General features: G+C 38.5%; 2 protein-coding genes and 1 long non-coding RNA gene across 3 annotated transcripts in view; 2 read left to right on the plus strand and 1 right to left on the minus strand.

Moving 5' to 3' along the window:
- Window positions 1–1,230: 1,230 nt before the first annotated feature.
- ttn.1 (titin, tandem duplicate 1) overlaps window positions 1,231–23,437 on the plus strand; it is a 136,324-nt gene continuing 114,117 nt past the window's right edge. The window contains 36 exon segments of the mRNA XM_051906834.1: window positions 1,231–1,436; window positions 2,993–3,096; window positions 3,411–3,614; window positions 3,703–3,990; window positions 4,079–4,167; window positions 4,248–4,456; window positions 4,724–4,982; window positions 6,698–6,763; window positions 6,973–7,231; window positions 7,311–7,386; window positions 7,481–7,699; window positions 7,887–8,029; window positions 8,111–8,298; window positions 8,410–8,640; window positions 8,779–9,017; window positions 9,124–9,332; window positions 9,415–9,579; window positions 9,703–9,871; window positions 10,018–11,720; window positions 11,816–12,097; window positions 12,194–12,460; window positions 12,588–12,860; window positions 12,970–13,233; window positions 13,345–13,605; window positions 13,728–13,988; window positions 14,081–14,344; window positions 14,441–14,701; window positions 14,797–15,057; window positions 15,143–15,403; window positions 15,480–15,621; window positions 15,932–16,100; window positions 16,188–16,416; window positions 17,108–17,392; window positions 17,489–17,614; window positions 17,733–17,921; window positions 20,081–20,122. Coding sequence (XP_051762794.1) covers window positions 3,006–3,096; window positions 3,411–3,614; window positions 3,703–3,990; window positions 4,079–4,167; window positions 4,248–4,456; window positions 4,724–4,982; window positions 6,698–6,763; window positions 6,973–7,231; window positions 7,311–7,386; window positions 7,481–7,699; window positions 7,887–8,029; window positions 8,111–8,298; window positions 8,410–8,640; window positions 8,779–9,017; window positions 9,124–9,332; window positions 9,415–9,579; window positions 9,703–9,871; window positions 10,018–11,720; window positions 11,816–12,097; window positions 12,194–12,460; window positions 12,588–12,860; window positions 12,970–13,233; window positions 13,345–13,605; window positions 13,728–13,988; window positions 14,081–14,344; window positions 14,441–14,701; window positions 14,797–15,057; window positions 15,143–15,403; window positions 15,480–15,621; window positions 15,932–16,100; window positions 16,188–16,416; window positions 17,108–17,392; window positions 17,489–17,614; window positions 17,733–17,921; window positions 20,081–20,122 — 8,644 coding nt within the window. The 5' untranslated portion in view covers window positions 1,231–1,436; window positions 2,993–3,005.
- LOC127519281 (uncharacterized) lies at window positions 15,948–23,304 on the minus strand. The gene is made up of 3 exons (XR_007931764.1): window positions 23,177–23,304; window positions 21,287–21,404; window positions 15,948–16,083 (listed from the first exon to the last, which is right to left on the minus strand). It is a non-coding gene; the product is annotated as an uncharacterized LOC127519281 (long non-coding RNA).
- On the plus strand, window positions 18,105–20,014 carry LOC127519273 (myosin light chain kinase, smooth muscle-like). Its single transcript, XM_051906889.1, has 2 exons — window positions 18,105–18,988; window positions 19,286–20,014. The coding sequence occupies exons 1-2, from the start codon at window positions 18,556–18,558 to the stop codon at window positions 19,861–19,863; spliced, it is 1,011 nt and encodes a 336-aa protein (XP_051762849.1). The 5' UTR covers window positions 18,105–18,555; the 3' UTR covers window positions 19,864–20,014.

The raw sequence follows: 23,437 nt of genomic DNA on the forward strand, positions 1-23,437 counted from the left end.
GCTGAAGGACAAGAATGCTGATCTGAGTGTGATAATCTGGAAAAGAGTAATCTGGTAAACAGTAAGTGTAAATGATAAAACAGTATACATTTATGTTTGAGGGATGTTCTTGAAACAGTCTTTTGGTTTAGCTTGTAATGTGATTATGATGAAATGGTCAATAGCCTACTCCTTGACATGGTTTATCCATTCTTTTGGTCTTCTAACTGCAAGTTTATGTTAGCCTGAGGCTAATGCTTTCAGTTTCCATTGTAGTACATGTCTCATCAGCCAGCTTTATAATATAATCAGGTTTAATCATGTTTAAGGTTTAACCATCAGTTTGGATATACTGTGTATCAGTATTTCATTATCATGGATAAAGGTTTGGAGAATGTTAAAGTGATATTGCTTTCTGTACACTTGTTTATCATGTTGTATTGCTATTTAATGAATTCATCTTATAATGAGACTCATTCTTGTAGTTAAAGCATGCATTTTACAGTCAGCTAGTATCGATTTATTTGGGGGGGAAAATTGTTGTCCCAGTAGCATTATCATGCTAAGCTAAAGATCAAAATCTTTTAACTGATTTGGATGTGAAGACAGTATAATGACTAAATATGCCAAGTACATTTAGCTGGTGAATTTTACTCCCCAAACAGTGACCACAAACTCTTGTTGTTGCAAAAGCAGTGCATTTTAAATATTGGATGTTTTTTATTCCATTAACAGGGCCATTAAAACAAAGTTGAAATGCAATGTTTTGTTCACCAAGACTCACAAATTTGGATGATTGTAACAAATTTCAAAAATAGTCACAGTTAGCAAGCATTCTGTAACCAGTATATCCATCCCTTACTGTGGGGGTTGCCTTGCCTTGCCCTTCCTTTGAGTGACAGGGACAGCCAGTCTCTCCTTTTGGTCATCAACAGGTTAATGCCTGCCATAAGGGTTTCCAGCCTGGCATGTCATTGAATGGGGTATGAACATTACCATTTACTTGCACGAACAATGAATCAACAAACCCAATGTAGTAAAGAAACTCCATAGTGAGGCTAAGGCATATCAAGCTTGCATTAACTTCAGAGAGGGGGACCACTGAGTGACAGGTGTGAAGTTGCATAAAATGCATCGCTTTCCCATGATGCTTTGACCAATTGGGAGTGGCTTGGAAGTGATGATGCAGACTAGGCTCGAGGTATATAAACTAAAACAACTATGTTAGCAGTTCTGAGCAGTTGGAGCATTCCCAGCCTTGCCTCGGGTGTAGGGATTGCAAGGGAAAAGCAAAACTACACGGTCTAGATCCTGTGTAGTTTTGTTTTTTGGGTATTAACGGGGCCCAACCGTTCTCACCTTGGATTTTCTGGAATCATTTTGGATAAGAGGATTGTTGCTGAGGCACTAGCCACCTGGGCACAGTCCCATCAAGTGTAGGCAGCCTTGTGATACAAGTAAGTGTCATTTACTCTGTAGAACACAGCCATTAAAGCAAGTCTTACTATAAGCTACAATAATACATGCTTGCACACCTTTTTAATGCAAAATAAAAGTGCTGTTGCTTACTATGTGCTATTTGATTGAGGTTTTACAAGTATGATGAGGTAGTGTAGTCAATTTGTGTTGCTCTTCAAGAATTTTATAAAACATAATAACTCTCAAGGTTGTTAAATGGTGCAATGATTTCAGAATAGCCAAGAATAGCCTGTGATAGCATTAGAGTGGTGACCTAGCAGGGCCATGATGTCTTTTTAAGGGAATCAGCAGCAGAGATATCAGTTGCACCTCCAGCTATGTGCCACATGGTGACTGTCAATCAAACAAGGGACAGATTATTTTTGGAGACTGCCATTTCTGTCATACTGAATATCAGCCTTCATACATGATGCTATTTAGACTGAAATAAATTTGTATTGGCATTATGTTTTTGTCTATTATTGATATTTATTGCAAAAATATTTTGACGGTGATTGTGAGTCATGTTATGGACAATGTGTGTCCGCTCTTACCTGTTGGTTTCTTGCGGATGGCTAATGATGCAGATGGCTTAACTGCTAGTAAACCTTCTTTCTTTCTTTCTTTCTTTCTTTCTTTCTTTCTTTCTCATGAAATTATTTCATTGCAACTGAGTCCATTTCCATTTGAGACATTTGAGTCCAAGACCATATCAATTATGGTTTAATATAATCCAATCCAATCAAATATCTTGTTGTTTTAATTTTTTATATGAGATCACGCAGATTAGAGACAAATAATATTGCATTATGTGTGGGAAATATCTGGATGATACACATGTGAAGCTATTTGAAGCATTTTTTCTATAAAGATAAAGATATATTTATAGGTCAAGGTTTTCATTTAAACCACCAAATCCTCATGGATGTTTGATGACCAACTTTCAGAAGCTTGGAAATGGGTTTTTAAGAAATATTAAAATGTCTTCGTACTTGATTATTTTTACTTACACATTTACAAACTATACTTTCTTGATATTTTAAATTACCTTTTGCATGTTACTTTCTGGTAATTGGTAATTTTAACGAATTGCATCATATTTGAAGCTAATCAAATGTTAATATATCCAAATACATTTATTTAATTATTGTATGGAACCAATAAGAATACAGCCTATTTTGCTCTGCCAAATGCTTCAATGTTGAAATAGCTTAGTCGATTATTACTTCTTTAGACAAGTTATTTTATTTTATAGCCTTATCTTACAGCTCACAGTTGCTGTTCACACATTTCTAACATATTCAATTGGGTGCTTGACCTGACACTCGACAGCTTCGTCGTTCACAGTTCTCACAATTGACAGGCTGCTGGTGGCCAGGTGCTGGTGGGGGTAGGGGGTGTTAGTCATTAGTCGGTTCATTTCTTTTACAGCTAAAAATAGCCCACCTAGTTTGTCATGTAACAGACAGTAATGCTGTTGTATTTCTATTTGATTCATTGGGCATTAAACAATTATCTTGATTGATATCTTGAACTTGATTCTGTTCTTTTCTAGGGTGCCTTCTACCATGTCAACACAAGCTCCAACATTTACACAGCCGCTTCAGAGCGTTGTGGCACTTGAGGGTAGTGCTGCAACGTTCGAGGCTCAAGTTAGTGGTAAGGACAGAAGAAAAAAAGTGGAATAAAAATACATTAATTTATCATTATTAACTGGAAAGATTTTGATTTTGCTATGTTAACCCGAACTTTGTTGAACCAAATTTGAAATAAAAATATTAGGGCTGTGAAAATAAATTACATCCAGTATAATATGAGTTAAAATTAGCATTTCTGATGATTCCTGTTTTGGTATTGATGAAGGGGTACTTGAACTTTACTGATGGGGCTATGAGCTTATATAAGACAAAAAGATTGGGAAACACTATTCTAAAATAGTTTATTTAATAATTTCCTCCAATATTTTTCTATAGGTAATCCAGTTCCGGAGGTGAGCTGGTTTCGTGATGGCCAGGTTCTTACTGCTGCCGCTCTGCCCGGCGCTCAGATCTCGTTCAGCGATGGCCGCGCTGTTCTGATGATCCCCGCTGTGACAGCCGCACACAGCGGAAGATTTTCTGTGAGAGCCACCAATGGCGCTGGACAAGCCACTAGCACTGCTGAACTGCTGGTTACAGGTAAGCAATCACTTTTGAAACAACTTTGTACTTTACTGCCAGTGACTTTTTATGTCAAACAAACACTATTTCTTTGCTTGTCTCAAAGCGGAAACTGCGCCACCAAACATCATTCAAAGACTACAGAGTATGACTGTTAGACAAGGAAGCCAAGTGAGACTGGATGTTCGAGTTACAGGAATCCCTACACCTGTGGTAAAGTTCTACAGAGAGGGAGCTGAGATTCAGAGCTCTGCTGACTTTCAGATTGTTCAAGATGGAGACCTTTATAGTTTGTTGATTGCCGAGGCCTTTCCAGAAGATTCTGGAACTTATTCTGTCAGTGCTTCTAACAGCAGTGGCCGTACTACTTCTACAGCTGAACTTCTGGTTCAAGGTTTGATTTGATTTCCAAATTAAATAACTTGACATTTTGTAATATAGTGTGTTCTTTAAATATTTACTTTTTTTTTGTTTTATTTCAGGTGAAGAGGTTGCAGTGCCTGCAAAGAAGACCAAGACTTTTGTTTCAACTTCTCAGATTTCACAGACTCGTCAGGCTAGAGTTGAAAAGGTAGTTAACATTCTGACAATATTACTCATGAAGCTGACAGCAAAATACCATGCTAACTCAGTGTTATGTGTCCTTCACAGAGAATGGAAGCCTCCTTTGAGTCCTCTGCCATGATGGAACTGGAGATCGAGGATGGTGATTTGGCTCACAAGACACCACCTCGTGTGCCTCCAAAGCCGACTTCCAAGTCCCCAACCCCACCAACAGGGGTGTCAAAGGTTGCAGCTACGCGCCATCAGTCACCATCCCCTGTGAGGCCCGTTAAAGCCCCCATTCACACCCATCACAGGTGAAGTATATTTTCAACATCATTACTACTTAGTAGTAATACCTTTACAAAGAGTGTACATATTGCAGATAAATGAACTAAGATCAACAGTGACAATGATTGCTATGTAATGGAAAGTCATTTGTTCCCTCACCCACAAATGTAAGTGCAAAGATGAATCCATGTTCTGTTTATCTAATGTTTTACCTAATTTTACAGTACATGAAACATCTTTCTTACATAGCATTTGTCCCTTGTTAATTCTGTTTTTTATATGTTATATTTTAGGCCTACTTCCCCTTCAAGGCTGTCTGTGTCCCCTATCAGACCAGTGAAGTCTCCAATGACTATACACAAACAAGTCACACAGGCTGCAGATGTTCTGCCTCCATGGAAGCAGGAGGGTTATGTGGGAGAGTCCAGCTACACCAGCATGACTACTGGGGCCTCATATGTTCAGACCTCCTCAACATTTGTCCACAAGGAGCAGCAATGGGAAGGTTCTTTTGCTATGCAGCAACAAGCCAGTGGAGTCGCTGTCAAAGAAGTAGGTCTATTTTTACTACTATGACCTCTAGTGGGTAAAAAGTAACATTTTTGTCTTTGTAATAAAATGAAAGAAAAATATCAATTACTGGATTTTTTTTTTAAACGTAATGTATAATCAAAAAAATCTTAATCAAATCATTTTAATTAAAATAAAGAAGTGCATAAAATATCATTTTTAATAAAAATTCAAAATGTAATGTGCGCGGTCACTGACAAAAGATCATTTGGAGCTATTTTAGATCATTTGTTTTCTACTGTAAACAGACTGAGTTGAAAATGAGACCACACACACATTAATGAGACTACTGTTAGTGCAAAGGAATCCACATCAGATACAGTGGGGGTTGGGGGTGGGAATGATTGTTTTCACACCATTTATCAGTTATCACACCTTAAATAATCACACTTCATTTTGCATACTAGCCCAGCAAGTTTCACTAACTTGCCATTTTGAAGTTTTACTGATTTAATGTAATTTAACTGATATTTAATATATCAATTGGAAATGCACGTTCATAAAGATTTTTTCCATCTGAATAGATTTGCTGCATGCTGTTTAACCACATTACTCAAATTACACTACTTCTTTTATTAGAAAGATAGTACATTTATTGTTAACCTATTCTTTGTTGTGTGCATTGTCACAATGTGTATTCATTCTATGTACACAGTATTTACTGCTTTTTGCTCTTAAAATGGGAAAAGTGCACATGGCTACAGTGGTTTCTTTTCTCTACCTATATGTAGCATGGAGGCCTAATTGTTTCTAGAAGTTGATCAGTTGTATTTTTAAAAAGTATAGTACTCACAACAATTTAACGATCATGTTTGTTTTGAATCTCTTGAATACAAACGCATGAACAGTGACAGACAAACATTGAATCCCTCAATAAATATATTATAGCACCAATCTTTTTAGCCAGCAAAAATGTAAAATATAAAAATGTAATATAAACACAAACTACATCTACATGTGCATAAATGTGGAACAGATAACTGAAAAAGACCTGTTTGTTAGTAAGGCAATAGTAGGTAAATGTAATTGAGCATTTGACCAAACAGTGAGACTGATTTATTTGTTGTACAGAAGCTGACTGTGATTGATGTGAACAGATGCTGAGCTCTAGAGATAGCTTGTGTCATGTGATGGTCTTATAATAGAATGATAATATAGCGTGCCAAGAATTGGTCACTGTTTGCCTGACATGAAAGTCCAGTGTACAAACTAAATATTTTTTTACTTTAATTTTAGGATTCAACCTTACGTTGATTATTATTATATCTAGTATATATGTAATATACAAAATATTAATTAATTGCAATTTGGGTTGAATTGATATTTTGTTATAATAATACAGTTTATGATAGCTGCAAAAAAAAAAAAACATTTACAGGGGGCTTCGCACAATCTTATGATGGTAACTTAGGACACAGGTGTGTTGTGTAGATTCATGTTAATCTGACTGAAATCACCCTGAATTAAGCCAGTTACAATATCGCCCCCTGCCTTTTGACCGTTGTGAACACAACCAGTCCTGTAAAGATCTCAACTGCTTCACTGAGGAATCATTTTCTTTTCCCAGTTTTCTCTTTTACCCATTAATCATTGATCTTTTACTGTTACAACCTGCTGATTTGTATTTGCTTTTCCATCTCAACCAAAATAATTATCTAATATAAATTTTGATTTGACTGTTTCTTTTTGCAATTCAGATTGTTGAGACTGCAGCAATCCCATCCCTCACAAAAGAGCAAGTGATGCCGCCAACTATTGTGGCTGTGAGTAAATGAGCACTCAGCATTTTTTTTTTAATTTAAAATTTCATTTACACATGAAAGTGTCAGTTTATGTCCAAGATGACTGGCATTTTGTCTAGTGCAATTTACAGAGTGAACTTGTAAATTTCAAAATTTTTAATAAGTGTAAGATATCTTGTGAGGTTAAAATATTTACTTAGATTTTGAAATACTGTTTTTTCTTTGTCCAGGGTTTGAAGAATGTGACTGTTACCGAGGGAGAGTCTGTATCTCTGGAGTGCCAGATTTCAGGTCACCCCACCCCAGCCATTATGTGGTTCAGGGAGGATTACAGAATTGAGAACTCCATTGACTTCCAGATCACTTATGAAAACAGCTATGCCCGCTTGGTGATCCGTGAGGCCTTTGCTGAAGATAGTGGCCGCTTCACTTGCACTGCTACCAGTGAGGCTGGAACTATCAGCACCTCCTGCTACCTGCTTGTCAAAGGTAAGATCATATGACTTGGCTTGAAACAAAATTATCTGTGTGATTATAGACTAATATTTAGTTCATTTTTCATCTTCAGTCTCAGAAGACATTGAAAGCCGGGAGGATTTCTCTACTGTTTCTGAACACATTGAAATGTCTGCTCATGAAAGACAGTGAGTTGATAGAATTCTTTGTGGTATAAAACGATATTAAATAGTATTAATTAGTAAGAATTTGCAATCTGATTCCTTGGTGTTTAACAAACAGGGTTACAGTTGAAGCCAAAGAGGAGACAGTGTCTGAAATAAGTGCAGTCTCTGAGCATATAGAGGCTGGAGCAGGTGTTGCCCCATTCTTTGTGAAGAAGCCCACAGTGCAGAAGCTTGTGGAGGGAGACAGCATAATCTTTGAATGCCAGGTCGGAGGAAGCCCCAAGCCTCATATTTATTGGAAGAAAAGTGGAATTCCACTTACCACTGGATACAGGTATGTTTTATACTGTACATGTATACACTTTATGATCTGAATTTTTTGTAAAATATCGCCATACATTTATGTCTATTGCGACTGAGTTTTCAAAGTCTTTTTATGCATTGTCCTCTGCTTTAGTTTCATGTGAACTGTGATGCAAAGATATTAATAGGAAATAAACTCAAACTCATATATCCTCTAGGTACAGAGTAGCCTACAATAAGGACACAGGAGCATGCAAGCTTGAGATCTCCATGACATTTGCTGATGATGCAGGAGAGTACACCATCTTTGCTAGGAACCCACTTGGAGAGATCTCTGCTTCAGCCATGCTGCTTGATGAAGGTTGTTTTTTGGGGTGACTATATTATGAATTGCAGTGGTATTTTAGATCAATTGTTAATAGTTTTTTTCTGCATTTTACAGAGGCATATGAGCTGTATGTGAAGAAACAGGAAGAGATATTCAAGACTGAAGTAACTACTATTATAGAGGAGCCAAAAGTGGCTGAGATGTCTACTGTTATTGAAACTGTAACTGAGAAAGAGCAGATGCTCATGCAGAGGAGGATGGCTCAACAAACCCAGATGATGCAGTCCTTCATTTCAGAGGAGGTATGAAAGGTTTCAAGTTTTTTTAGCCTTATTTTAAAATTATAAATCCTGAAAATCAACTTCTGAATTTACAAAGTGTGAGTATGAACCTTACAATGACATTTTTTACAGGAGTTCCAAATTTCTAACTTGGAGCAGAGATTCATCCAAGAAATTGAGTTCCACCTACTCAAGATTACCTACCAGGAGCTGGTGACTGAGGATGGGGAGCAGTTGGATATGAGTGTTTCTGAACACGATGCTATTTCTCCCGTCTTTAATACTCCAGTTAAAAATTACAGACTCAGGGAGGGAATGAGTGCAACTTTCCATTGTAGGATGACAGGAACCCCTCTCCCTAAGGTAAGATTCATTCAACTAAGCTAGTGAAATTTTTAAACTATATCAAACTAGCAAAAGTGCTACTGTACTGAAAATCATTGGTGCTTGTCCAATCAAATTAGAGGACCGGAACTTACTTTTGTATTATTTGAACTATAGATAACCTGGTACAAAGATGGCAAGCGCATCATACACGGAGGCCGTTATCAGATGGAGGTTCTGCAGGATGGTAGAGCTAGTCTGCGTCTTCCTACGGTGCTGGCAGAAGATGAGGGTGTCTACACTGCTTTGATCAGTAACATAAAGGGTAATGCTGTCAGCTCTGGAAAACTGTATGTGGAGCCAACTGGTGTAACACAAACACAGCTTCCTCAGCCAGGGGCAGTTCAAAGAATTAGGTAGGTTTTGAATAATCAATCTAAGAAAATCACATAGTTTGTAATATCCCCATAGCAAATTACATAATTTATTGGATTGAGATATTAAAAATATTGCATTTTTCAGGTCCACATCACCACGCTCCACAAGTCGTTCTCCTGGTCGATCACCTGCTCGTAGACTTGATGAGACAGATGAGGCCCAGCTAGAAAGACTCTACAAGCCTGTGTTTGTACAGAAGCCCTCATCCTTTAAGTGCTCTGAGGGACAGACTGCAAGATTTGATCTGAAAGTAGTTGGACGACCCATGCCTGAAACTTACTGGTTCCACAATGGTTAGTGATCTGCATCCATAGGAAGTTTTATAAATAATTATTTTATTACCATGCCGTGACAACCATACTTTTATCATTACAGGACAACAAGTGGTCAATGACTACACCCACAAGATTGTGGTAAAGGAGGATGGAACTCAGTCAATGATTGTGGTTCCTGCCATGCCTCAAGACTCTGGAGAGTGGACGGTCGTTGCTCAGAACAGAGCTGGAAAAACAACTGTATCTGTGACTCTCACTGTTGAAGGTATGATGCTATATACACTAATAATTAATTTATAGAATAACTTTCTGTATCACAGTCACTTCAGGCCAACTGCATTAAATATTTCTATTGAAATATTCTGTTTTACATTGCTATAATTTTCAGCCAAGGAAAACCTGGTGAGACCACAGTTTGTTGAGAAACTGAGAAACATCAGCGTTAAAGAGGGTACTTTGGTTGAGCTAGCTGTTAAAGCTATTGGCAACCCCCTTCCTGACATTGTTTGGCTGAAGAACAGTGACATAATCTCCCCACACAAACACCCACATATTAGGTAAGTTTTCAGTCATGAAAATATACAGGTCTAAGTAAACTGAAGTAAATTATCAAAATGTTCCTCCCTATGATGATGTGTGTGCGGTATTAAAAAAAAAAAAAACATGTCTGTATTACAGTTAACTGAATGTATTTGTTTATTAGGATTGAGGGTGGTAAAGGAGAAGCTCACTTCAAGATTCCATCAAGTACAGGATCTGATAGCGCATGGTACACTGCTACAGCTATCAACAAAGCTGGCAGAGATACCACACGTTGCAGAGTTAACATTGAGGTGGATGCAGTACAGCCTCAGCCTGAGAAAAAGCTTGTAATTCCCAAGGGAACCTACAAGGCCAAAGAAATTGCTGCACCAGAGTTAGAGCCACTGCATCTTCGCTATGGTCAGGAACAATGGGAAGATGGTGACCTCTACGATAAGGAGAAGCAACAGAAGCCTCACTTCAAAAAGAAGCTTACCTCAGTCAGGCTGAAGCGATTTGGACCTGCACACTTTGAGTGCAGACTGACCCCTATTGGCGACCCAACCATGATTGTTGAGTGGCTGCATGATGGCAAGCCACTGGAAGCTGCTAACAGACTACGCATGATCAATGAGTTTGGCTATTGCAGTCTTGACTATGAAGCTGCTTATTCCAGAGATAGTGGTGTCATTACTTGCAGAGCCACCAACAAATTTGGAGTTGACCAGACCTCTGCTACACTAATTGTTAAAGATGAGAAAAGCCTTGTAGAGGAATCACAGTTGCCAGAGGGAAGGCGAGGTCAAAGAATAGAGGAAATAGAGCGTATTGCCCATGAGGGTGGCCCCTCTGGAGTTACTGGAGATGATAACTTTGAAAAGACTAAGCCAGAGATTGTGCTACTTCCAGAGCCAGTAAGAGTTATGGAGGGAGAATCAGCCAAATTCCGCTGTAGGGTGACAGGCTACCCTACCCCAAAAGTCAACTGGTACCTCAATGGACTGCTCATCCGCAAGAGTAAAAGATTTAGACTTCACTTTGATGGTATTCACTACTTAGAAATCGTAGACACCAAGTCATATGATTCAGGAGATGTCAAAGTTGTGGCTGAAAACCCTGAAGGTGTTACTGAGCATCTTGTGAAATTTGAGATTCAGCAAAAGGAGGACTTCAGGTCAATCCTGCGCCGTGCTCCTGAGATCAAGGCTCCTGCTCCTGTACCATCACAAGAGCATGGCAGAGTCTCATTTGAGGTTGTCAAAGCCGAGAAACCATCTGAAACCTCTAAAGAACCCAAAGAGGTGGTTAAGCTGAGGAAAACTGAGAGAGTGATCCATGAGAAATTAACAGAAGAAACAGAGGAACTGAGAAGCAAATTCAAGCGTAGGACCCAGGAAGGCTACTATGAAGCAATAACTGCCGTAGATCTGAAGTCCCGCAAGAAGGATGAGTCTTATGAGGGTATGCTGAAGAAGAGGAAGGAAGAACTTCTTCATCACACCAAAGAGCTAGGACCTGATGCTGAGAAGAAAAAAGAAGAGGAGGGTAAACTCACCATTCCCAAAATCAAACCAGAGAAAATTGTGCTCTCTCCAAGCATGGAGGCTCCCAAGATCATCGAACGGATCCAGAGCCAGACAGTTTGCCTGGGAGACGAAGTACACTTCCGTTGTAGAGTCACCGGTAAACCAGATCCAGAATGTCAGTGGTTCAAGAATGGTATCTTATTGGAGAAATCAGACCGGGTTTACTGGTATTGGCCAGAAGACCAGGTCTGTGAATTAGTGATAAGAAATGTCTTAGCTGAGGACTCAGCAAGTGTAATGATCAAAGCCATGAACATTGCTGGAGAGACCTCAAGCCATGCTTTCCTGCTGGTTCAAGGTAAAGCTTTTTCCTTCTTGTTGCTGTTTGCATATTATCTGTACAGTAAATGTTAAAAGTAATCTTGAGTCATTGTTCTTTCACTTTTCTTTCAGGCAAACAAGTTATTTCATTTACACAACTTCTAGAAGATCAGAATGCTAAAGAGAAGGACACCATGGTGACCTTTGAATGTGAGACGAATGAGCCATTTGTTAAGGTCAAGTGGATGAAGAACAATGCAGAAATCTTCTCAGGTGACAAATACAGAATGCACTCTGACAGAAAGGTGCACTTCCTATCTGTGCTGATGATTTCTATGAAGGACGAAGCCGAGTACAGTTGTGTGGTTGTTGATGATGACCAGATAAGAACCAGTGCCTCACTTTATGTTGAAGGTTAGTACAACACTTAAAACAGTTTTATCTTCTTATCCAACAGTGTTTAATAGTTTTGAGCATTTAATCAAATGTACAATTTGATGTCTTATACAGGTGCACCACTTGAAATTGTAAAGAACCTTGAGAATACAGAAGTACCTGAGACATACTCTGGAGAGTTTGAGTGTGTTTTGTCCCGTGAGGATGCTGAAGGCACCTGGTATTTTGAGAACAAAGAAATCTCTCCTAGCCTTAAATATGTTGTGTCTGCACGTCGTGGTCGTCATAGTCTTTCTGTGAAAGATGTTAAAAAGGAGGACCAAGGAAAATACTCTTTCAAAGTGGGAGATCTTAAGACAAGTGCCTCCCTTAAGATGAAAGGTGAGAATGGGGAAACTTGGATTAAAGTATTTAGAAGTGTTTTCATTTTCTATTAAAACTCATTTTAATTGTCTGCTATAAATAAAAGTCAATTAAATCTTATTTAAATATTTCTGGTTCACTCTAGTGCGCCCTGTGACTCTGATGCAAGGTCTTTCTGACCTGACAATCTGTGAGGGTGATATTGCCCAACTTGAGGTGCGATTCTCTCAGGAGAATGTTGAGGGCTCATGGATGAAGAATGGTCAAGCCATCTCTGCTTCCAGTAAGATTCACATGGTCATTGACAAAGTCACCCATAAGCTTCTCATTGAGGACGCCAGTAAGGATGATGCAGGAATGTACTCCTTTGTTGTTCCTGCTCAGGACATTTCTACAAAAGGAAAGCTAACAGTTCAAAGTAAGTCTACTTATTAACCATAAATGAATGTTCAATGGATTCTCAAACATTGATTTCCACTTTCATGAGGGAAGAGAGTGTTTTATTAATCATTTTGTTTCTTATCCAGCTATTGGCTTCTTGACACCATTAAAAGACGTTTCCACAGTAGAAGGCACTAAAGCTGTCCTTGAGGCTAAAATCTCTGCTCCTGATATAACTTCAGTAAAATGGTTCCAAAACGACAAGCTGGTGACAGCAAGTGATAGAGTCCAGATGGTTGTCAAAGGATCCAAACAGAGACTGGCCATTAACAGGACCTACGCATCAGATGAAGGAAAATATAAACTGATTGCAGGCAAAGTAGACTCAACCTGTAAACTTTCTGTCCAGCGTGAGTGTCACTCAAAATTGTTCCAATATATTTCTTTCCTGTTTTAATTGTTTTAAAATACTTGATGATGATGATGATGATGATGATGGCATTGTTCATTGTGTTTTATAGCTGTATCTATTGTTAAACACATGGAGGATTGCGTTTGCACTGAGACCCAGAATGTCACATTTAAAGTGGAGGTATCTCATCCTGGCATTGATGCTCTCTGGACTTTCAAGGGTCAACCTTTAAAAGCAGGTCCAAAGTACAAGATTGAGGGCAAAGGTACACACTATAGCCTCACTGTTTTGAATGCCATGAAGGATGAGGAAGGAGAGTACATCTTTATGGCTGGTGAGAAGGAATCTAGAGCAAAGCTTATAGTATCAGGTACGTAGACATTTAAATTGCTTTTTTTTTTAAATCAAAGTACATGCTATTTTGCCATGCACAGTGTGGGAATCATGTCACGTGTCTGAGTTGTGGCATTATTTTTTATATCTCTCCACTAGGTGGTGCTATAAACAGGCCACTCCATGATTTGACCGTAGCAGAATCCCAAACTGCCGAGCTGGAGTGTGAAGTTGCTAATCCTACTACAGAAGGAAAATGGCTCAAAGATGGCCACCCCGTTGACTTCAGCGATAATGTCATAAGTGAAAATAATGGTGCTGTTAGACGCCTTGTCATCGTCATCACCAGGCCACAGGATGTTGGAGAGTACACCTACCAGGTGGCAAACTCTAAGACATCTGGCAACTTGAAAGTTGAAGGTAAACTATGCCGCTAGATTAGTTTACTGCAAATTATGTTTTCTCATACATTTTAAGTTATTTATATGTAATTTCTTACTTTTTCATTCAAGCTGTTAAAATCAGGAAGACAATGAAGAACCAAACCGTTACTGAGACCCAGGAGGCAGTATTCAGTCTTGAACTCACCCATTTAGATGTGAAAGGATCCCAGTGGATCAAGAATGGTGTTGAGATTCATCCAAGTGATAAATTTGAGATAACAGTCGATGGCATGGTTCACACCCTGAAGATCAAGAACTGCAACACCCAAGATGAATCAGTCTATGGTTTCAAACTTGGAAAACTCTCTGCTAATGCCAGACTAAATGTTGAAAGTACGTTTATAGGTTAATTATTTGTCAAGTATACAGTTATATAAATCTGTCTGCTGTTATTAGATGTATTTCAATACCTTCTAACCTCTTTTATAGCTATCAAAATTGTGAAAAAGCCAAAGGATGTGACATCACTGCTGGGTGCAACTGCCTCATTTGAGCTGAGTTTGTCCCATGATGACATTCCAGTTAAGTGGATGTTCAATAATCAGGAGCTGAAGCCGAGTCCAAATATTAAAATACTGTCTGAGCGGAAAGCCCACAAACTTGTCATTCAGAGTGTTGAAGGTCACTTGGCAGGTGAATACATTGCTGTAGTCGGACATCTGCTCTGCAGTGCTCATCTTCATGTTGAATGTAAGTATTTGAGTTTTTTTTTTCTTCAATAGTGTTCACCTTAAATGTGAAATTTGGCATTCTAAATATGTTTTATCTTTCTTGCATATATTCAGATTTGAGAGTAACAAAACCTCTGAAGAACATTGAGGTTCCAGAGACCCATGTGGCCACGTTCGAGTGTGAAGTTTCACATTTCAATGTTCCATCCACCTGGCTGAAAAATGGAGTTGAGATTGAGATGAGCGAGAAGTTTGGAATTGTGGTGCAGGGCAAACTTCATCAGCTGAAAGTCATGAACGCCAGCCAGGAGGACATTTCAGAATACACATTTGTGTGTGGAAATGACAAAGTCTCTGCTACCCTGACTGTAAAACGTGAGTAATTTGTATGCTGTCTGTAAACTTAGAAGAAATATAAAGTTAAACAGCATATTCACAAATGCAATTTCAAATCTTTCAGCAATTCTGATCACATCCATGCTTCAAGACCTCAATGCTAAAGAAAAAGACACTGTTACATTTGAGGTGACCGTCAACTATGAAGGCATCACCTACAAATGGCTGAAGAATGGAGTAGAAATACGATCCAGTGATAGATGCCAAACTCGCTGCAAACAGTTCACCCACTCTCTCACTATCCGAAATGTTCACTTTGGGGATGGTGGAGACTACAAGTTTGTGGCTGGATCTGCTGAAACATCTGCAAAACTCTTTGTTGATGGTTAGTTTTGTTTTTCTATTGACAGCTGCCTTTATGTAACCTTATAGATTGGCTAACAAAAATCTGTGTTCTCCAGCTCGTGTGATTGAATTCACCAAGCACATTAAAGATATAAAGGTAACTGAGAAGAAGAAGGCTATATTTGAATGTGAGCTCTCTGAACCCAGCGTCCCTGTGATGTGGATGAAGGATGGGCAGGAGCTTGAGTTGTCTGACAGGTATGTCCTAAGTTATAATGTAAATTACACCGCAGATATCTTAACGGCAAAACAAGAAAAACAAACAAAAACATTTCTTAATCAATATCTTTAATGATATTATTTCTGTATAAGACATTATGACTTGTGTAAATAATAAATCTTACTCATTTTTGATAGATTAATGCTTAAAACAAAAGATGTATGATATAGTCACAATATCTTTTTGCTTCTTAATCACCTTTATCTTGTTTTAAGGATATTTCATTATTTTTATGCCCAAACAAGATCTCAACTGTGTGCATAATATGTAACTTCCTCATTGTTTTAGATTCAAAGCCACCACTGACAAATTCCTGCAGCGTTTGATGATCCAGACAGTTCGCATGTCTGATGCCGGAGAGTTCTCTGTGGTAGCTGGTGCAAGTGTTTCCAAAGCAAGCCTCATAGTGGAGGGCAAGGATGTCCGCATCTCTGAGCCTGCTGAGAAGGATATCACTGTAACTATCTTTTGTTTTATTACAGTCACTTGTTTAAACATTACCTGTGTGCCATGGCGAGATTCATTTTTTTCTCTCTTTTTTCAGGTGGTTGAGAAACAGAGGGCTACATTTGAGTTTGAAGTTAATGAGGATGAAATTGAAGGCCGCTGGCTGAAAAATGGAGTTGAAATTCAATCTTTTGAGGAGCGCTTTAACTATGTGACAGTTAGAAAGACACATCGCCTGACAATCACTGAAACTTACAGAAGTGATGCTGGAGAATATACATTCATTGCAGGAAAGAACAGGAGCACAGTCAATCTACATGTCCAGAGTGAGTGTACAGTTCAGATATCTATAAATATATTTAAATAAATGTTTGGTTTATTTTGCATACATATTAACACTTATATTCAAAAGTTTGAGGTCGGTAAGATTCTTTAAATGTTTTTGAAATAAGCATCTTTTGCTCACCAAGGATGCATTTATTTGATCAAAAAAAAAAACAGTAAAAACTTAAATATTGTAAAATTTTACAATTTAGAGTTTTCAGAGTTTTCTATTTTAATATATTTTAAAATGTAATGTAATGTGATGGCAAAGCTGAATTTTCAGCAGCCATTACTTCAGTCTTCAGTGTCACATAATCATTACGTTTAACATTTCTTATTATTATCACAGTTGAAAACAGTTGTGCTGTTTAATACATTTTTTTTTGTTGTTGTTTTTTTTTTTTTGTGGAAACCATGATAAATTTTTTTTCTAAAGAAAAGCATAATCTGCATATCTGAAATAGATTTTTTTGTACCAATGGAAAAGTCTTTACTGTCACTTTTGATCAATTTAATTCATCCTGACCCCAATCTATGGGACGGTAATTTGTATATAAAATACTTAATCTGAATATACATCTTGAACAACTCTTTCTGTCCATGGCATATCAGTATATTCCAAGTGCATTGAACCACTACATTGAGTTGTGAAGCTGATTGTCTTGGTCTAATATGTGTCTTGATTTAATTCAGTCCCTGAGCCTCCTCAGATCATCAGGCACATGCAGCCCCTGTCTGTTGAGGCTGGCAAACCTGCACGCTTCTCTGTGGAGGTGACAGGAATTCCTCAGCCTCAGGTGTCCTGGTATAAGAACTCTCAGGCCCTATCTTCTGGGTTTAAGTGTAAGTTCCTGAGGGAGGGAAATGAGCACATATTGTTGCTCATTGAAGTCTTCCCAGAGGATGCAGCTCAGTACAACTGTGAAGCTAAGAATGACTATGGAGTAGCCACAAGTTCTGCGTCACTTAATGTGGAAGGTGAGCTTATCATGCGTCAGAACTGTTATTTAAAACCAGTATTAGATACTTTCATATGACCGATATTTTTAACACAAACTTAATTTCTGTGAACAGTTTCAGAAGTGGTTTCTCCAGACACAGTGGCTCCAGTGTCTCCACCAGTAATTATTACCTCACTGCAAGATACCTCTGCTGAAGAGGGAGAATCAGCTAGATTCCAGTGCCGTGTCACTGGAGATGGTAAGGCTCAACCCTTTGCATTAAACAATTGTGAAACAAAGAATCTTTAAAAAAAAATAATAATAAGCATATATAAAAAATTTTGTGGAGTAAGAAAGAATTAATTTCATTTGTGCAGATCTGAAGATTACCTGGTACTGCAGAGATAAGGAAATTGTGAAGTCTGACAACTTCAGAATGTCTCAGTTTGATGATATCTGCCAGCTCGAGATCTCCAGAGCATATGTTGCAGACGCAGGAGAATACACATGTGTTGCACGCAATTCTGGAGGAATGGTCTCTTGCTCTGCAGTTTTGATGGTCAATGGTATGTGCAAACTTTTTAGGTTCCTTGTCTTCTCTCAAGACTATGCCATTGTTTTCTTGTTGAGCAACCTGACCCTTTTTTTTTAAAGCATGTTCCATTGCTTAATACAGGTTTTAGATGTCATGCATGATGGTCATTAACTTGAAATACACTTTGGACAAACATTATGGATGTCTACGACCTTACCAAGACCAGAACCCATGATTCTTTACTGTGCATGTGAAAAGCACTGTTTTCCAACAAAATTCATTGATCATTCCGGCACAATTTAGAAGAAACATTAAAAGATACAAATTGCATCACCTCTTTTTTTATTATTGAGAAAACTAACCACATACTAATAATAACCAAGCTTTATTTTCAATTAATAGGTTTTTTTTTTTTTTTTTCTCACAAAACATCCATATAAATAACTTTTGAAATAGAAATCACATTTTGCTTGTCATCATCCTCATGGATTTTGAGACTCATCTATGGAATTCTGCCATCTCTCACTACCTTTACCCTAGTGATGATCTATTATTTTTAAACTTTAAATGGCAATTTGACATTTACAAATGTCTAATGTTATTCTTTTTATCGCTCAGATCTCAGTGTGAGAACAGTAGGTAGGCAAAGTGTTTCGAGCACCGGAATGACTCATTCGGAGATGGTCACCTCCCAGACCATGAGTGAGATTCATTCTTCCACTATGCAAACTTTTGAAAGCGTCTCTACGGTGATGATGTCCACAACATCTGTTAAAAGCATAGAGGTCCAACAAGTTACCTCTGTGGAAGAATATTCTACAAGCCCCGTTTTGACCCAGAAAATGAGTGATATAATTGTCGGCCTGGGTGATGTGGCTCAGTTCAAGTGTTCCTTCAGTGGACAGCCATTTACTGAAATTGTATGGGATCATAACGGAAGGACAATCGCAAATACAGAAAGGGTGCAGTATGTACATCAAGGCCAGCTCATTTCTCTCATCATATTCAATGTCCATCTTGGGGACCAGGGACATTACTGCTGTACTGTTAAAAATAGAAATGGCGAGAGTCGAACGTCTGCACAGCTCACAGTGGAAGGTGGTTATAGTTTTTGTTTTGTCTTTGATGCTCATTTCATCCCATCTGCTTCCTGCTGGTGTTTTGTTAATCTAAAATATGTTTTATGTGGTTATAACCAACTTTAATTTTGAATTGAATTTACAATGTAATATCCCATGTAATCTATTTTAATACTTTAAATAGTTTGATCCTTCATATGCCTGGCCTAACATCATCCTCCATCTTACTAACTTTTTTGTTCTTATCAATGCTAAAATATCTTGCTGAATTACTGAATAATCCCTAATAAATTTCCCTAACTTTATTCTCACTCAGCTAAAGAAGCGAACCCCAACGAAACCCCCGTACCCTCCGATTCTATCAGTAAATCTTCTAAAACTGAAAATGAGTCAAGTAAAAAGGCCACTGACCAAGAAAAGCAGGAGTCCCTACAGAATGTTGGAGCCCTGACAACAAAGTGGCAGATAAGCCGACATTACAATCCTGATGTTATCCCTTTGTTGGAGCGTGACATATATGATGCAATTCAGCCAGAGTTCCTTGTGAAACTGTCCCCAGAATTCCTTGCCAAACAAAGGGAGAGTGCTTCTCTTTATTATGTATTCAAAGGAAGCCCCTCTCCATTCGTTGTATGGCTACACAACCAGTTGAATGTTGAAGAGCCAAGGTCATACTCCTTGAAACATGATGGGCCCTTGTGCTACTTAAATGTAAAGAATATTGGTTCTGACCAAGGGGGCACACATTCTTGCAAAGTTATCAATGCTGCTGGAGACAAAACATGCAGCACTCATCTCAGAGTGAAGACAGGTTGGCATTTGCATGCTTTGGTCTTTACCACCTTTTATGTTAGCCCTGGGCACACTTTTTTACTCATATGTCCACTCTTATAAGTAGAAAGAGACAGAAAAAAAAAGGAAAAAAAATCACAACATGCAAATGTTGTTCTAAAGGAGTCTGACAGTGACTTCAGTGCACATCTGTCATGGGTGTTCTACAAGGGAGATGTGGTCCATTTGCATTATGATTGAAGGAGAATATGGGTTTTTATGATATACTGCACAGAAACTGCTGCTGTCACATATCTAATATTTGTTTGTGTTTTCACAGTGCCTAAAGTGGATGAGGAGGCCAGTTATGAAGAAGCCAAAGGTAAATGAATAAAATACAATTAATGGTGACTTGTTATCTTTTGTTTATTTCATTTAATTTTGTTATATATACTTTTATAAAAAAAATATTTTGCATTTATAATGAATCTGCAGTTTTTTCCTCTACTAACAGAGTGTTTTATGTATTTTGTAGATATTATGATATAGATTATGGCAGTTGTATTATATGATATATATATGACAAATGAACCATTTCATCATTTTTTATTCAGTGTTTTCTACCTCGACTATCTCAACTGAGGAGGACTCTTGCGCAACAAGTCTTCATTTAAAAGAAAAAAGCAAAACATTTGAACTCCAGCCAGAGTCTAAATTGTTTTCAGAGTCATTAGAGAAAAAGCCAGAAAAGCCAGTTTTTGTTACCAAATTCTCATCAGCAATTGCAACTGTTGGAAACACGGCTAAGTTTACTGTGATTGTGTCTGGATTTCCTAAGCCATTTATTCAGTGGTACCACAATGGCCAATTGATAAAGTCCTCATCTTTTTATACATTTGTCCAAGAGAAGGAAGAACACACTCTTGTCATAACTAAGATTACCAAAGAGTTGGAGGGAGAGTATTCTTGCACAGCGAGCAACCAATTTGGCAAGTCAACATGTACTTCCTATCTTCATGTAAATGTGAAAGACATAAAGAAACAAGAAGAGACCATTGGGCAGCCTCCATATTTCATCAAAGCAATTGAGCATGTGCAGTGCGCAGTTGGGAGCCATGCTCTCTTTGAATACACTGTAACAGGGGTTCCACTTCCTGATGTTCAGTGGTACAGAGATAGCAACTATATACAGCCTAGCAAGTACTGCATCATTGTGAACAACAAAGATGGGTCTGGATATTTAAAGATATTGGGCATTCAACAAAGTGACAGTGGTCTTTACTCTTGTAAGGCATCTAATCCTCTTGGAGAAACTTCTTGCAGTGCAGAACTCATTGTATTCTTGAGGACTGTTTCAACATCTGAAGCCACTGAGTTACATAGTGTCAGCCTTCCGGAACAAGTCAGAACTAGCCTTCAGCAGAGACACCAGATGGCTTACACCATTGCCACAGAAGACAGACAAACTGTTGCAAGCGAGCAGATAGATACATTGCATGCTTTAGATATATCTACAGCCACTGTGCAAATGGAGCAGGTAACTCACCAAGCAGCAGTATTGCAGTCTCATGATGTGCAGGAGGGAGTAAAAGTTGCCCCTGCCCAGCCAAACCCAGTGGTGGCAACTCCTCTGAAGCAGCTGCATATGGCTGCAATGATCTCTGCTGTACAAGAAAACCAAAGCTTTAGTGAGCAGCACTGTGATCATATTGTTAGTCCAGAAGTCAAAGAGCTTGAATTGAGTTTTGAGACACCCTCAAAACTTATGTCTGCTATTTCAGAGAGTACTATACCTCTTAGCATAGTGAAAGCTGAGGATTTGATAAAAAGTGAAACAGAACAGATTCACACAACTTTAGCACCAAAGGTTAGTGTTATTGGTCCTCAAGTTGAAATTAAGTTGCCAATTCTACGAGAGGAATGCACAAAAATTAAAAGCCCTGAAGAGGTGAAAAGCTACAAAGTTACCGAAGGGGTTAAGTTGTTGTATACTGCAACATCATCGGAGAATGTCGCACTTACAGAATGTCATACTTCAGAGCTAGCGACTGTTGAGTCCATTGAATGTTTAGCAGAAGAAGAACAAGCCAAACCAGTGCTTACATCAGTTAGTGAAACTGAGCACACTCTTTTAAAAGAAAAACCCCTTGAAATGCATAGACCAGTTGAGGAAACTGCTCAGCTCTCTAAAGATACAATATTAAAATCAGCCCTGATTATTGAAGAAAAGAACAAGCTTCAAGCTGACAAAACCACTGAAATATCTGTCCTGGAGCATCCTTTTTCAGTCCATTCCCAGAAAGAATTGGATCAGGTGCTTAATTTACAGCTTATCAGTGACCAAGACACTCTTCTCTCTGAAGCCAGATTTACTAGTGAGAAGCCAGATTTGGAGTTGGCAGATGTCCGAAAAATGCCAGTTCTTTTACACACAGTTTCTTCTGATGACCAGAAAACAGTTTTTTATGAACAAGTAACACAGTTGGCATCCAAGGATACCGCAGTGGTTGTAAAGCCTAGAGTAGAGGTTCCTGCCCAATTGCATCTCCACTCGGTGCAGTCGAAAACCACTTTATGTAAAGAAGGGTTACTTTCAGCTGAAAAACAAGACGAACAGAAAGCCACCCAGAGACAAGAAAAAGACCGTAAATTTGTAGCCACTAAAGAAGAACGAGTAGAACTGACTTCAGATTTTGTTAAAGGTCTTGATGTGACAGTAAAAGGTCTTAAGATTGAGCACAAAACAGAAGCCAGACCCTTGAGTGTTCTTCAGGTAGTCTCACAGCCTGTACCACTTTCAAAGGAAAGCCCTATTGCCAGTGAAGTCAAGCCGCATAGTGCAATTGTGCAGAAAGAGGATTGGTGGAATAACATGCATGCAGCGTCCGTGTCTGAATCTCATTCTATAGAAGAGGGTTTCACAGACGGTTTCAAAGCAGTTGAGAAATTCACTTGTAAGACAGATGTAGAGCCTAAAATACCGGTTCAGCCTTTGCATGTAGAGGAAAAAGCCATATCAACAGAAAGTTGTGTTGCTCTTGTGGCTGCAGAGCAAGACTTTGCAGTTCAGATTCAAGAAGGTCAGTCTGTAAGGCAGTCAATACTTATGGAGGAAAAACATACACTGACAGGTGAAAAGTCTGAAGGATTTACCAGATCAGAGGCGACTAAAATAAACATTACAACACAGCCATTCGAACCTCTTTTAGTAAGTGAATCACAGGAAAGCAAAACTCTTCCCAAGGAACTTACCTTTGTAATTCCTGTACCAAAATCACACAGCTTGGACATCAAACAACAGTTAAAAATGACACTTCAGTCTGCTGTGGCTTGTGATCAGTCTTTGATTTTGGCAGATGTAGTGCAAGGTTTAGGAGTTGTGGAAGTAAAGGAGGTCAATGTGCGTATGGAACCGAAATACATGATGTTCACTTACCTTATTACAACAACTGGTCCACCCATAGAAATTACAATTGTCTTCGAGGGTGTATACCCTCAGACAGCGGCTCTTAAAAATGAACTTCATGCTGCTTTCTATTCTATACTTAATCAGGAGAAAACTGTCTTCAGCTCTGAACAGTCAAACATCTTAAAACTTGACAGACCCGAGAGATTGCTGGCTAGCCAAGCTTCTTCATATCCATTATCCACAACAATTTTAACAGAAAATGTTGAAATGTTTACAACACCTAAAATG

This window comes from Ctenopharyngodon idella, chromosome 9, assembly GCF_019924925.1.
Source record: "Ctenopharyngodon idella isolate HZGC_01 chromosome 9, HZGC01, whole genome shotgun sequence".
In the NCBI taxonomy this organism is placed as follows: domain Eukaryota; kingdom Metazoa; phylum Chordata; class Actinopteri; order Cypriniformes; family Xenocyprididae; genus Ctenopharyngodon; species Ctenopharyngodon idella.